Raw genomic sequence first — 15,509 nt, 5'->3', positions numbered from 1 at the left:
AGAAGGTTCTTCCTTATTTTTTTTCCATCCTTTTGCTCTAGAACTTCTTGATAAAGATACAAGAAACGTGTCGGCATTATGGTTTGAGGATAAAAGGATCACATGGGTTTTGTAAAAAAGATACCTGAAATTATACAAAAGGAAACAATATCCAGAGCGCCGCTGCGTTGCCGCCACAGAGGACCCCTGTGGCAATTGATGATCGGCCAAAGACTACTCAATACTCTATACCAGTATAGAGCAACACCACACTAATAAATTAATTTGTTTCTTTTTTGTTTTCCTTTTGTCTGTTGCTGTTAGGAGAACATATCGCCACATGCTGCGTCCAGAATCTCAATTCTAGAATTGAGACCCTTTGTTAGGAAATTATTGCACAAGATCGAATTTATAGACGAAGACTGACCGAATGGTGATGCTGGTTGTACGACGTTCGACAGGATATGAAATTATGTGTATTGCGTTAGGATGTTTAAATCCAAGTAATTATAGGGAAGACATTGTTTCGATCGTTTTTTGGAACACAGGATAGGTGGGGTATACGTGTGGAACATGTTAAGGCAAATCTACCTGCATTGCATCTTGATAGAAATAAAAAAAAAACAGATTTATGATCTGTATGAACAGGTTGCTAGAAATCGATTTTATTTTTGTGTTTTATTTCTTGAAAACCTGTTATTATTTAAGATCCCAATGTAAGGTATGGAAGGTGAGATGAGATCATTAGTTTTACTTTGATTGAGATAAAGATATAAAATTTGGCAAAAATCACCTGTTTTTTTTGGGAGACATTTTGTTTGACACTTGATTTATTGAGGCATGATGCCAAATTCCGTAGGTATGGGAAAGGTAGCTTCTTGTTTTTATTTTATATTTATTTTGCTTTCAAACATTTGAAATTGTCAAGATTGATGATTATCTAAATTATTGAGCTCTATTTTTGAGAAAAATACAAAACATTTCAATTTAATCACCTGTTCAATAGGGCGGTATCATCTGTTCAAATTTGTTTCTTTTGATTTTTAAGATTCCTTCTTTGATTATTTTAACGTGCTATATAAGGTTTCTTGTAAAAAAGTTTTAATGAAGAAATGAAGATGATAGGTAGATAAATTCGAATATGTCAAAAAAGGTAGTTTTCGAAATACTGTTGTCCGTCGCGTCGGTTAGGCCCGTCTATGCTTGCATCTTCACCTATATCGTGCTAAGGCCCAATCAGATGTATGGATTTGTTTGAAATTTGGTACAGATGATTTTTTTTTTGAAGTTTCCAAAGTTTTGTTTTTTATTTCTGCATTTTTAGTTTTTCTCAAAACATTCCGATACCGGAATACAGAGTAGGTAATCTTTTTTTTGAAGATTAACATATTTTTATTTGGTGTTATTTTTTAAATAATCATATTTTTTGTATTTTTCTATCCCAATTACTGATTCAATTTTAACGAATTTTTATCATAAAAAATAAAATCCTTTTAAAACGGGACGTTTAGTTTTTTTTTTTTTGTTGAAATTTTCATTTTGATCTCGAGCTGCAGCCTTAATTACTGAAGTGTTTTATTAAACGTTTTAGTTTAGAGTTTTTGGCGATTGCATAAAGGCAAAATTGAAATTTTTTTTAGGACGGAAAATAACAATATACCTACTTGCCATGCGACCAAAATTGAAAAAGTTGATTTTCTAAAAAAGAGCTTTAATTACTTAAGAAAATGAAATCTGACTGAAAAAATAAAAATATTAGTTATAGTTATAGAACCGTTTCTTGATGTATAATTTTCTCGTAACAAGAATTGAGAAAAAATTAAAAAAAAAAATGTTTAGATTAAAAAAAAAAAATCAAAGTTCTTCTTTGAAAAATCAATTTTTTAAAATCGGACTAATGAATTTTCTTGAAATTTGGATTTATATGCAAAAGAATTAATTGTTTCATCAGAATCACATACCATTTTTTTTTTTGTTTTGAAAATTTTTTGAAAATTATATTTGTTTGAAACGGCTCCTAAAAATTGGAAAAAAAAATATTTTTTTTTTCATAAAAAAAAATTTTTTAATGAAATATTTTTTCCAAAAAAAAAAACTTGTTTTATTTATTTACCTATAACCAGAAAATATAACTTTCTTTCCAAATAGTAGAATCATTCATAACGCAGATAGCTTATTAAGTGAATTAATAATGATAGGCCTTCACATTGGGCGCCATTTTTTATTTCTTCTTTTATTTTAAAATCGAAAATGTCAAAAGGTCAAATTCGAAAAAATATTTTGTCTCGACAAAAACTGAAAAAAATTACTTTTGTGTGCCCAATATAGGTACAAATTTTTTTTTAATGGTGGAGAAAAAAATTCATGATTGTAATTATTATAATATTAATTATACAAAAATATAATAATTTTCTAAGAAGTGCTAAAAATCCACTTATAGGTGCTTTATTATAGGTGACCAAATATTTAATTTTCTAACAAAAAAAAGTTTGATCGTATTTTTAGGGAATTCATGAAAATTTTCTCTACTTTTGAGAGCATTTCAAAAACTTTTATTTCTGCATCAAACCTCGTTATAAATTTTGTAATCTTTTTTAACTGACCACCTTTAGCATTTTTCTAATTCGACCCCCTTTTTTCAACCAAAAACTATTTTAACTCTGATATGCTTGTTTGTACTGCCTTCTTCTGATAGTGAAAAAAATCCTTTTTCCACGTCGAAAACTTCTGCAATGCTTTTGTGGCAAAGAAAGTATAGAGAGACCATCAGTCTAGAGACGAACATCCTTGTTGGTTATATATCTTAAAAACAACAAGCTTTTGGTTTGCCAGCTTAGAGCAGAAAAATATGCATGTTTTGAGAATTAAAATTCATTTGCCTTTAGCTTTGGCTTGGTATTGCACGGTTCGGTGTTCTCTAAAGGCGTATTTGGCGTTAATACCATTAAACCATGGGAAAAAATATCTCATGCTTTTGCACAAACATTTATTTATTTAGCACAAAAACGCAAAAAAAAAAAAACTTGGATATCTGCTCCTGCTCTTGTTGGATGACGACGAGTGTTGAATAAATTTTCACAATATCCTTATAACTATAAACGTAACTTAGGAAAATGCGAGTTTTTAGAAGAAATACAAAAAAAATAAAGAGAACACACAAAAACACCCAAGGAACCTTTGGTTAAATAAATTTTCTGAATATTTTTTTCCTCATTTTCCCACAAAGATTATCATTTTTTTTTTTTTGTTTTATAATTTTTTTTTTATTTTTGTGGCTCCAGCACTTGAACTGGAATTGGTGCTTTTTTAGAGAAAACACCACAGGACTTAAATGCTATTTTTTTGTTTTGTTTTATTGCTCTGCATTGGATTGTGTGTTTGGTGTATCAAAACTATGAGTATACACACAGGGTTAATTGATTGAGACTAAAAAAAACATAAATGAATTAAGAAGATCAACAAATTCAAAGACTTAAAAGTATAAAAAAATTAATAAAACAGAAACTTGAGAGTTTAAAATCAAATTTTGGAGGCTTTTATTCACACTAAACTCATTTTTAAATAAATAAAAATTCCAAAACTAATATATTTCAAAATTAAGTAAATATTCCAAAAAGCTAGAACAATAAGAACACAATATTACTCAAAAATTAATCTAAGAAATCATAATTCAACGATATTCAAAAACCAAAAAATTTTGGAAGCCCAAAATCTTAAACAACCGAAAAATTAAAGACCACAATAACGCAAAATCCCAAAAAAACTGTAAGAGGATAAACAGTTAACTCGAAATACGAAAACCTGAAAACAAAAATTACACAGAATAAAAATAACGAATCCAAATCTTCGGCAAATCGTACAGTCAAAAAATTAAAATTGATAATTCCCAGCTGTAATAAAAAAAAAATAAAATATCGATGTTCTAGATCTCAAATCCTAGCACTTTTAAACCCCAAAAATTAAAAACGTAAAAAATATAAAAAAACTCAACATTTTTAGACCTGAAGATCCAATCTTATAGCAAATGTAGGAGATACTTATATTACAAAAAAAAAGGATTTTGGATTTTAAGACCTTGACTTATGGATTTCAAGACCATACAATGGGACCCGAAAGACTATATTTCAATGAGATATGAGATTAACTAGATTTAAAAGTCAAAGAAAAACTGTAAGAAAACTTAAGAACAAACATTTAAATTTAAATGATAAATCAATTTTTGGGGTCTGAGTTCTATAATCGTTACTGAAAAAAAAACCTTAAAACGCATGATAGAAAAAGAACTTACTTAATTTCTCATTAGAAATCTAGAGAACTCTCAATTCAAAAACATTATATTATTAAAATGATTCCAAGAAATTCAAAATTATCTTAAGACTCCTTTATGATTCAGAGAAAAATTTTGAAATTGCAAATCACTTTTTTTTTCTTTATTTTAGTATCGAAAGATTTTGAGATCAGGTTATCCTTTAAAAATTTAAGAATTTTATGGTTAACCTGGTCACCAATCAACCATAAAAGCCATTTTAAAAATTATTAGAAGTGTTTAAAAATATAAAAGTTTTTAACTCTTAAGAGGCACTAGACCCTTTGAGATCGTTTATTTACAATTAATTTTCAAAACAATTCAGGAAGTAGCTATTCAAATATTTTCAAAATTTTAAGTTCTTGAGGTCCCATTAATTAAAAAAAAAATACAGATTCATTTAAGACCTCTTAGGGACTTAAATGGAAATCCTTACAACTTAATGTCACTTGAAGATTTCTTTGAGTTAGAAGATAATAGATATTGAAGTCTTTTTGGATTTCTAAAAACTAAATGAGTTTTAAGGTTTTCCAAGATTTTTAAATACTACAAACCACAACATCAAAAACAAAATAGCCTAAAATGGCAATTAGAAAAAATTATGAAACAAAAAAGTCTTAAAACACAAAATAATCTATAAAAATGTGTAGGTTGTTAATGATGAAAACCAAGAAGTATGACATTATAAGAGGTCTTAAGGTTTAAAAAACTAAGAGTTTGAATAACTTTAAGGAATTTCTTCAATTGCTATTAGATTTAAGACCTTTAAACAAACTTCTGATGATTTAAAAAAGTAAAAGACGTATTAAAAAACTAAGTTTTTTTGGGACCCTTGAGTGAATTTCAAAGGATTTTCATAGTCTTATGACCCACAAGCAGGGGCGGATCCAGGATTTTTTTCTGGGGGGGGCACAAGGGACGGATTGGCAAAAAAAAACAGTAACAGTTAGAAGTAAAGTGAAGTACCATACGACTGACTAACAAGCAGAAAAATTTAACGACCCACAGTGGTCTAAAACCTGGCCAAAAATATTTAGGCACATTTCCCACACCAAATAGGTACCAAATGACCAAAAAGTTATTCGGAAGGAAAAATTTTCATTTTCTTGTTACAGTAAAAGCCACTTAAGTGCTAACCCTCTTACTCCTGGATTAGCTGGAAGAAAAAAAATATAAAAAATCAGAAAATGCACGTACAATTCTGTGCTATATTAAAGTTAGAAATCTGTTCTTTATTTAATTTTTTGACTTAAGTTGTTTCACCAAATAGTTTTTGAGAAATTAAGTTTTAAAGATGAAATTTTGAAAAAAAAATAATGTTTACGTTTTTTAATTGATTTTGTATAAAATTTTGCAATATTATGGACATAATTATACCATTAGTTAATGACCTAGTAGTTTTTAGTCAAATACTAAAGACTTCATTCTAATAAATATTAAAGTTCCTAAGAATAACAAAAAAAAACTGAATCATACTTTTTTGCCGGGAAGCCCAGTTTTGTTTTTTTTTATTTGCATTAACCTTTTGTAACCCAAGGTCGTAAATTTAAAAATTAATAAGTCAATCGATTGGCCTTTATCTTTAATAAAACATGTATTTTTTTTAAATTCAATAAAGTCCTTATTTACTTAGTTATTTCGATATTTTGGGAGTAAAAAAAAAGTTTAAATAATTTATTTTTATATAAAAATGCAAAAATTCAAGCAAAAAACTATCTAATATTAATTTTTAGGCACTTTCCTAAAATCCAAATATTAAACCCCGTGGGGTTTACTAACAAAAATTATTTTTTTTTCTGAATTTCGTATTTTTCACACAAATTTGCTTATTTTCAAAAAAAGCCCAACTTTCAACATTAACTGTCAATTAAAAACTATGGGTGCTATTTATTAGAAATTTGAAGTACTATTTCGATAAAGCAATACTTAAAGATTATAATATTAGAAGCTTCAAATGAAAAAAAAAATAGTTTGTAGAGCTTTTATGCAATCTTTTTCGGTTTGTTACAGAAATGTCACATGGGGCTACAAGGGGTTAAATTGTTTTATACCTCAAGAATATTGTGTTCAAATTGTAGGTCTCTTGGAGCCAAATTGACCAAGTTATGAGTATTTTAATACTCATTCCCTTAGGAACGTTTTAGTCTTTTAGTCCAGAGTTCAAAACTTTAAATCGTTATCTCCACAACTAATGTTTTCAACTCCGGTGCTCCTCATAACTTCAAAACTACTGCACCGATTCTTTTGAAATTTGGAACACTATTTTTTTTACATATTTTTAGAGGTATCCCTGGAGAAATTTTCTCAATAAAATAATATTTATAAAAATCTATAAGTAAGGGTCGCTTTTGAGGAGTTTTTTTTTCAAGGGGTCTTTATTTTCGGGGTGCAAACTTGGGCAAACTTCTGAAATGCAAGTTTGTTCTACATATCCAGCAGTTCTATAATATATAGTTTATGCAATTTTGTGACGTGTTCCGCTATTTTAAAAACACTAATGTTAAAAAAAAGCAACGAAAAAAGTGCAAATTTTTTAACCCCTCTGTATGAAAAAATAGAGTTGCATATACAATTATTTTTTTTATATCATTCAATGTCATTCGATGTCCATATCAAAATTTTTCACCAAAATCACTTTGAAAATTCACTTTTTTTTAAATCGAAAAAAAATTCGTGTGTACCCAACAAATAGCCGTTTATTTATTTGTGAGGTGGAGCTTTTCATGGGAAAGGGATGCAACAATCAACAAAATTCGCATTTTCAGCCAGAAATAGACAAGAGTTTCACTCAAGTTCTTTCTGTTATTATTCATATATTTTTAAAACTCTTATAGTTTGATTTCCTTTAAGTATGAACTTTAAGTTCTGGGGGGGGCACGTGCCCCCGTGCCCCCCCCTGGATCCGCCTATGCATCTTAACTATTGTATTTAATCTAAGCACTGAGTTAACACAAAAACCTTTAAGAATTTTGGGGATTTCTGAAAAGAAAAATCGTTTTTAGACCTCAAGAAAGACATTTATTTTCTAGAGTTAAAATGCATTTAAGAACTTGAATTGTTTTATTTAAAATGAAAAAATTTCGTCTACGAATCTACGAAATTGTAGTTTTGAAAAAAAAAACGGCTTCAAAATTTTGGAAACTCATGCAATCTTATGGAAACTCGTGCAACAAAAATTTATCATTTAGGCTTCTAGGAAACAGATAGAGGATTGGGATCGAAGCAGCGAATAGAGGGACCGATAACAAGTAAAATGACGCATTAAAGTGAAAAGGTCCAAAAATGCAGATTCGCGGTTTTGGCGTTGTGCCGACGATTAAGTGTTAAATTTAAAAAAGGAGTATTTCACTAGAGAATGACCTCATCAAATGATCTAGAGTGTAAATACGAATCTACTTTCTGTTGCACACATAACTAATTAGGATAATGCATTTTTATTTCATATATTTTTTTTTTTTTTGTTATTCGTATATCTCTGTGTATAACTTTCTACCTATTATTTACTTTCGGAGGATATTGAGGTAGAGAAAAGAGTCCTCTATTTTAGCTTGGCTTTTTATAATTTTTGGGGTGTTATCAGGCGGGTTTTTCGTGGTTACAACGTTTTTTTTTTTGTGGCGATAGTAGATCTAATTGAAAAGTGTAACAAATGGGGATTCAGAACGAAAAGAGAGTGAGAGAAAAAGTCTGCGGAAACTCGTTTTTAACTCCTAATTTATTTAAATGGGCGAAAAGTGTTTACGCCTGGTAGCAATTATTTCCAATGAAAGTTGTGGCGAGACGCATCGTTTCGTTTCGTTTCGTTTTTTTTTTTGTTTTGTTTTAAAAGGTACCTCTTAATAGTATTAGAAGGTTTTTTAGTTTGAATTTTTTACTTTCAGAAGGGGAGCCTTTTTTTTATTATAATTTTTTGCTAAATGCTTTAGGAGATTTTTTGGATTTTAGTTAATTTATATTTGTATTAAGGGTAAAAAATTCAACACAAATGGATTAAGAGTAAAGCTGGTTTAATGAAATTGACTTTTTCTACGTTTCCTGTTGTTGGTATTTAGATATCGTTAATATTAATAAAAACAAAAATAATTTGAAAGGAAATTATGCTTAGGATTTCTTAGTTTAAGGAATCTGATTTATTTAAAAGACAATATACACTGATTAGAGAGTGGGTATTCATTCAGGATATTTTGTATGTTTCTTAGAAGATTAAAGGACTTTTTTGACTTAAAAATTTGGTAGTTACATTTTACTTTAGAGGAAAAAATGTATATTCCTAAAAATAAATTCATTGTTACTACTCTTCTATAACTTTTAAATTGCAAAATAATAGATGTAAAAGTGGAAGCAGTGATTATAAACACGTCAATCAAAAGTGTAGAAAACCATTATAAAGTTCAAATTTAAAATGATGAGTTTCACATTTAAACATATTAAATGCAATTAGGTACCAGCTGAAATTTGTTGGCAGAAATAAACTATTACATTAAAATTTTTTATTTAGTTTTCTCCATCGAGTTCTTGAAATTAGAAGTCAAGATGAGTTACAAAACAAGCGGTCTTCTAACTTTTGCTTTAGTAGTTTCTGCTGAAATATTGTTAACTGAAGCGGAATTTCAGTCAAAGTTTTTAAGTTTTATCGAAAGTTTAAACAAAGTCGAACAATTTCAAAGCATATTTCTATTCAAAAATTCGGAGGATTATTTTGATGACCAATTTTTACTCTACATTGCAACTTCACTTAACGTTCCAGTAATTTTGTCAACAGAAGATTCATCATTTTACTTGAAGGGAAAATTCAATGAAAACTTGCTTACAATTGTTCAATTTGATTTCAGTGATTTATTTCTTCAGCCACTATTGGAACATCTTCAACACCTTCGTTTCTGTAAGACAATTTTTGTGCTTAAGAATTCTTCAAGAAATGATACGGAATTGAAGAGTTTATTCAAATTCTGCTGGCGAAATAGACTAATCAATGTTGTAGCAGTTTTTCAAGATTTCTGCACTTCTTCGACTTACTACAGCTACAGTCATTTCGGAGGATTGAACATTGAAGAAATCGTCTGGAACAATTATAATTCGGTGGTTTTTCGTGATAAAATGAAGAACCTCAAAGGTTTTACATTACCAGTTGTGTTTGGAGGACCAGAACCAGGATTGATAATTTCAAAAAACTCCAATAGTGAAATTGTAATTCGAGGTTACATGGGGCATTTCTTCAATACTTTTGCTAAAAAGCACAATGCTAGATTGAACACTTCGAATGTTAACACTTCGCTTACAGCACGGAATTTGTATGATCTCGTTGTTAACAGCAAAATTGAAATATCAGGTGCTTTTCCGTCACGTTTAATAGCTCCTGTTAAATACTTTTCATACCCGTTTTTCTTCTACAAATGGAGTATAATGCTGCCCATAGAGAAGCATATTCCCATCTTTAAAGTATTTTCTTTAATTTTTCAATGGAAAGCTCTTCTTCTTACAATCGTTGTAATTATATTACTTTCTGCATTGCTTGAAATAGCTGCCTTTTCCTCACATTCACCACGAATTTTCACAATCTGGGATTTTTTATTCAATATTGATTGTTTTCGTGGAATACTTGGACAGCCATTTTCTCAATCACCAAAAGCTTCTTTAACTACAAAAATTATCTATTCTTTGGTATTTTTATTGGGAATCATGATTGTCACTTCATACGATGGATTTCTTCAGTCCTTCATGACCGAACCGCCAAGGGAAAATATGATTAGAACCTTTGAAGATCTTGAAGCAGCTGGCCTTAAAGTCTACATTATTACAGCTGATTACAATTTAATGCTTAGTCCTCATTTTAAAAAATATTCAAATATATTTAAAATTGAACCTGATTTTGCAACATTTATTCAAATTCGTGATAATCTTAGTCCAAAATATGCCTACACAGTAAATAGTGAAAAATGGAAAATTTATAAAATGCAACAAAGTTTTTCTGGGATTAAAATGTTCCGATGGTCTGATGAATTGTGTTTGAATAAAAATGTACCCTCTTCGATTGCTTTGAATGAAAATTCAATTTACAGGAGGATATTAAATTTTTATATTTTACAAATACAATCAGCTGGATTAATGGATTTTTGGACTAGAAAAGCATTTTATGAATTAATTGACATTGGAAGAATTAAAAAGTTAAATTTTACTGATGAACTGAATTTGCATCCGCTAAAAGTTGAAGATTTGAAATTGATTTGGATTGTGTTGGGTTTGGTGTGGTTGGTCGCTATTTTGTGTTTGGTTGGAGAAATCTTTATTTATAAATTTAAAACAAAGTAGTTTTAAGAAATCAATAAAATTGATGGTTGATGTGTAAATTAAACGCAGACAAATATTTATTGGCTCGTATGCAATTAAAATGAGCAAGTTCTTATCTCACTTATCGGTACATTTTCTTGAGATCTTTTTCAGATCTCTAGAAAATGCACTGAAAAGTGTGATAGAGCTCATTTTTTTAGCATTATGAGCCATTATGTTTTTTTGAAATTTGGCTGTTTTTTCTTTAGTATGATTATTGCTTTAATAATACTTTTATGTGAAAATATTATTATGTGTCTAAAAATGTATTTAATTTTGGGGAATAATAATATCTATTAATAAAGTTATAAGAAAAAGCTCAAGAAGAGAATGGCTATTATGTATAATTTGTTAGTCGCATTCTTTAACCATTTTTTTAATATAAATATTTAGATATAATTCTTAGTTAGAAACTAAATAAATATTTTGAAGTGAAGAAAAAAAAATAATTAAAAATATATAAATAAAAATAATAAAGTTCGCTTCTCAGCTCTTTTGTTTACAGACTGCCAATCTAGCTTTACATAACCTAACCATTTTTTGAGTTATGAAAGAAATCAATTAATTAGTTCTATATGTATTAAATATGTAACAACATAATCTTAAAAACATTAAAAATGATGATACTCGTATTTCTTGAGTGCATATAGCTCATACATAGAATAATTTTCTTGTTGTTTTCAAGGTTCCTTTATTTTTTTATGATTTTTTTTTTATATAGCAATTTTTGAGTTATAGCAATTTTTTTCAAACGAATCTACTGATTACGACTAAATTTGAGGTTAATAATGATCTAACAAAACTTCATTATTTGTTTCGTGTTTCCCCCTGTATTGACTTGCTAGTATAAGCACTTATATTTCGCAGTCGCTACATGATCTTTAACGCATATGTGCGACAATATTGCAATTTTGGGTTTCATTTTAATAGATTAAAAATATTAAGAAACAATTACGACCCGTGAACGTGAACACCCAACTAACAATTTTACTTCCACGAGGTTAGGATCTTTAATTTCTTGCAGCTAATATCTCTACAGGGCTTGTATTTAGTTTGTGAATCGAAAATTCAAACTTCTGAGGCTTAACTTTCGTTAACCGCTTCCTAGAAACCTAGTGCAAGTGGAATCTAAAAATTTCTACAAGCATTAATGTAAACATTTCGTTTAAATTTCAATATGCCCACATGAAATTCCATTGTAGAAGCACAAGAAATAAAAGCCAATAACTACTGACTTCTTTTAAATGGCTTTGCAAAAGAAATTGTATTAGAACTGCTTTCAAAATCTTTATGAATGCTTTTTATTTTTTTTATCCAATTCGAAAATTATTAGACTCAAAAATGACTTAGGTAGGTATTTTAAGCATGGTAGAAGTGCCTACAATTTATACAATTGCCTTAAATGCAGTTATTATTATAATTCTATATTACCGAAATTATGTCAATAGTATATGAGTCGTGATATTCATTAAAAAAAAAAAAAACATTACGTTAAATTTCAAATAAACCACAGTTAAATGGTTTTGCTTTTTTAAACAAATATTCCACAAAATAGATGTGTTATAGTTACTGCATTCTAATATTTGAATTAAAAAATTGTTGAATCATTGTTTTCGATTGAAAATATTACAAAGTATGTTTTATATCACTTTCAAATATAACGACTTACATAAATGTATGTTTTGTATCTCTGTATGAGAAAAAAAGGAGTTCAATTTCAGGCGCATGCGCGAAAAGCTTTTAGTTTTATATATTTGCCTTAGCGAAGTTAGGGGATATTTATTTATATTTGTAGAGGTCCTTTAAGTACAAGCAAAAGATTGTAAAAAGCATTTAATTTTATAAGTTTGCCTAAGCGAACTAATTTTATTTCTAGAAGCCCTGTGAAAGTGAGTACAAGCTAAATTTTTTAAACTGTCAGGCAAACTCATGAGAATAAGAAATATTTGGATAAGTGGCATTATGGTGACCATTTTTGGTTGTTTTATTCATTAATTGTTATAAAGAAATAAATGAAAAAGTGAATCTTTTCATATCGGTAATTGGTTTAAAATAGTGATATTAAAAATGGTTTACTGACCAATTCGGAGTTCATATTCAAGTAAGAAGAGAAGAAAGGAAAACAAGATTTTAATCTTCTCCACTTATTTAAATATAAAAAAGTGATAGACATTTTAGATTTTTATCTAAGTTCAAAACAAAGTTAATTCTCTAAAGAAAAAGCCAAAAGCACACAAAATTTAAATTTTTTTTCTGCTTCGGAAAAATGTGGGTTGACGGCATCCGGGTGAAACCTCTAAAGTCTAAAAAACCGAATTTTTCAAATATTTTTTTCTCCTCCAGAAAAATTGTTCTTGAGTAAAAAGTTATTCTCTTTCATCTTCTCAATAATAATATGGTTTGACAATCAGAATATAATATTATTAAGTCTTTATTAAATAATTTTTTACAGGATTAGAAAAAAAAAAAAACAGAAATTAACCAAAAATAATAACTTTGAAAAAAAAAAACACAAATGGTCACCATATTCTTTAAGATAGTGCAACTCATCAGGAAGTAAAGTCAAAGCCCTTAGGAACCTCTGGTTTCAACTAGTCCAAATTTGAAACTCTTTTATTATATACCTGAGTAGCTCGATGGGTAAGGTACCAAGCTATCAATTAGGATGTACGAAGTTCAAATCCAGCAAATGCGTCAAGTAAGTAAGAAGTTTTTTTCTCAATATAATTGTGTTTGGAAATTTAATTTCAGAAGCAAAACTTGTCTGGATGGAAAACAAAGAAGAAAATGAAAAAATAAATGTAATAGGTACACAAAAAAAAAAAAAATAAAAATGAAAAAAAAATATTTTTTTTCTTTATTCTACCTCGTTTAGACTTTCACAATCCTTCGACAAGTTTGCTCAGAGCTTCTAAATAAAAATAAAAGCCTGCAACAATAATACACGTTTTCAAATTTCAAATGTTGGTTGTTTCTATAAGGCATTAAAGACATGTTATGAGTCTCTTCAATCAACTTGCATATGACTCTTCTAAGGCCTATCAAGCTTCTCGGGTGGGCCAGATGGGCTTCTCTATGGTCGTATACAAGCAATATTTCTAAAATCGAAACAGCTTCGTTAGACCCTTGTGGAAGTAAAATTGTTAGTTGGGCATGACGTTGCGAAAACGCAACGTTAGCCGGAAATGGGTTAAAAGTAAATATAAATATTTTTAATGAAGACACATTCAGAACTAAATCCTTGAAATGGTACAAATATTGATGCAAAACCTAATAGAAATTTGAATAAATGTAATTCAATATATTGAATTATATTCAATCACTCCACTTAAAATCAAAATAATTTTAATAATTTTTTATTATTTTTGTTATTTTTTTCTTCGTTATTTTAAATAAATGTATCAGCACTGACTTTTAACACTGTAAATCTGGTTGTTTTAACAATGGCAGTATTTTATACTGAATTTTTTAATACATAAGACCAATTATTAAACTCCATTTTTTAAGTTTCATCGAAAATCTAAACAATATCTAGGCATTTGAAACATTTTGAAAGCTTTTTTCTTCTTATAGGTATCATCAGACACCTGTTTTATTGACAAAAAGTATTAATATCGTGTTTGAATCAAGGTTGAAGATTTATTCCCTTTCATTAAAAAAAAAAAAAAAACACGCTTTATCTGATGGTAACCAATAAAAGGAATAATGTTTAATTATTGATATAAAACAAACCAACTTAAATGTAAATGCAGTGTATCCCTTTCAAAACACTCTTCAAAGCACCCATTAAAAGACATTAGCGACTAAAACTACATACTTTGCATTGCTAAACAATTACACGAAAAGTTTTGTTGTAATTTTCGCAATCGAGTTCTTGAAAGCAGAAGACAAATAATATTTGTATTTTACTGAAAATAGTAACGCCATATCGTTCGAAATGAATCACAAACTAATTCATCTTTTGGCTCTTGTTGCAGTAATAGATTCCAAAATATTGAAAACTGAGACGAAATTCAGCTCAAAATTTGTGAGTTTCAAAGATGTGCAGAAAGTCGAAGGATTTCAAAGTGTTTTTTTCTATAAAGCTCATCAAATTAAATTCCTGGCTGATTTTAATGAAGAATTCTTACGAAGCATTGAATCTTCAATAAGTATTCCAGTGATTCTGTCAACTGAAATATCTTCATTTTACTTAAAAGGAGCATTCAATGAAAATCTTCTAACCATAGTTCAATTTAATTCAAGTGATATATTTCGTCAGCGACTTTTGGAACATCTGCAACACATTCGAAGCAATAAAATAATACTTATTCTGATGGATACTTCAAAAAGGCATTTGGAATTGAAAAGTGTTTTTAATTTCTGCTGACAGAACAAAATTATCAATGTTCTAGCAGTTTTTCAAGATTTTTGGACTTCTTCAACTTACTTCAGCTACAGTAATTTTGGAGGATTCAAAATTGATGAATTCGTCTGGAGCAAGAAGGAACCGGCTGTTTTTCCAGATCGAATGCAAGACCTTCATGGTGAAACATTGCCTGTTCTTTTTGGAGGCGGAGAACCCGGTTTAATATTTTCAAACAACATTAAAGGAGAAACGTATATAGGAGGTTACATGGGACACATCTTCAATTCTCTGGCTAAAAAGCACAATGCCAGATTAAACACTTCAAATGTTAATACTTCACTCACGGCTTATCAATTAGATGACCTAGTTTTGCGAGGAACAATTGAGATATCAGCTAGTTTCCCAATAGATCTAGACTTTCCAGTTAAATTCTACTCATACCCTTATTTATTTTATGATTGGTGTGTGATGGTGCCCATTGAGGCTCAAATTCGCATCTTTAAAGTGTTTACATATATTTTTAATGGTGAAGCATTTGTTCTAACAATT

The 15,509-nt window shown here is 28.9% G+C and overlaps 1 protein-coding gene across 1 annotated transcript; it reads left to right on the top strand.

The window, feature by feature from the left end:
* The first annotated feature begins 8,818 nt into the window (after window positions 1-8,818).
* LOC129918088 (uncharacterized) lies at window positions 8,819-10,391 on the top strand. Its single transcript, XM_055998437.1, has 2 exons — window positions 8,819-10,303; window positions 10,383-10,391. Exons 1-2 carry the CDS (start codon window positions 8,819-8,821, stop codon window positions 10,389-10,391), a joined length of 1,494 nt encoding a protein of 497 aa, XP_055854412.1.
* Window positions 10,392-15,509: the final 5,118 nt, after the last annotated feature.

Source organism: Episyrphus balteatus, chromosome 4, assembly GCF_945859705.1.
Source record: "Episyrphus balteatus chromosome 4, idEpiBalt1.1, whole genome shotgun sequence".
In the NCBI taxonomy this organism is placed as follows: Eukaryota; Metazoa; Arthropoda; class Insecta; order Diptera; family Syrphidae; genus Episyrphus; species Episyrphus balteatus.
Note: the sequence above shows the minus strand (reverse complement) of the source record. Positions and strands in the feature narration are given on the sequence as shown.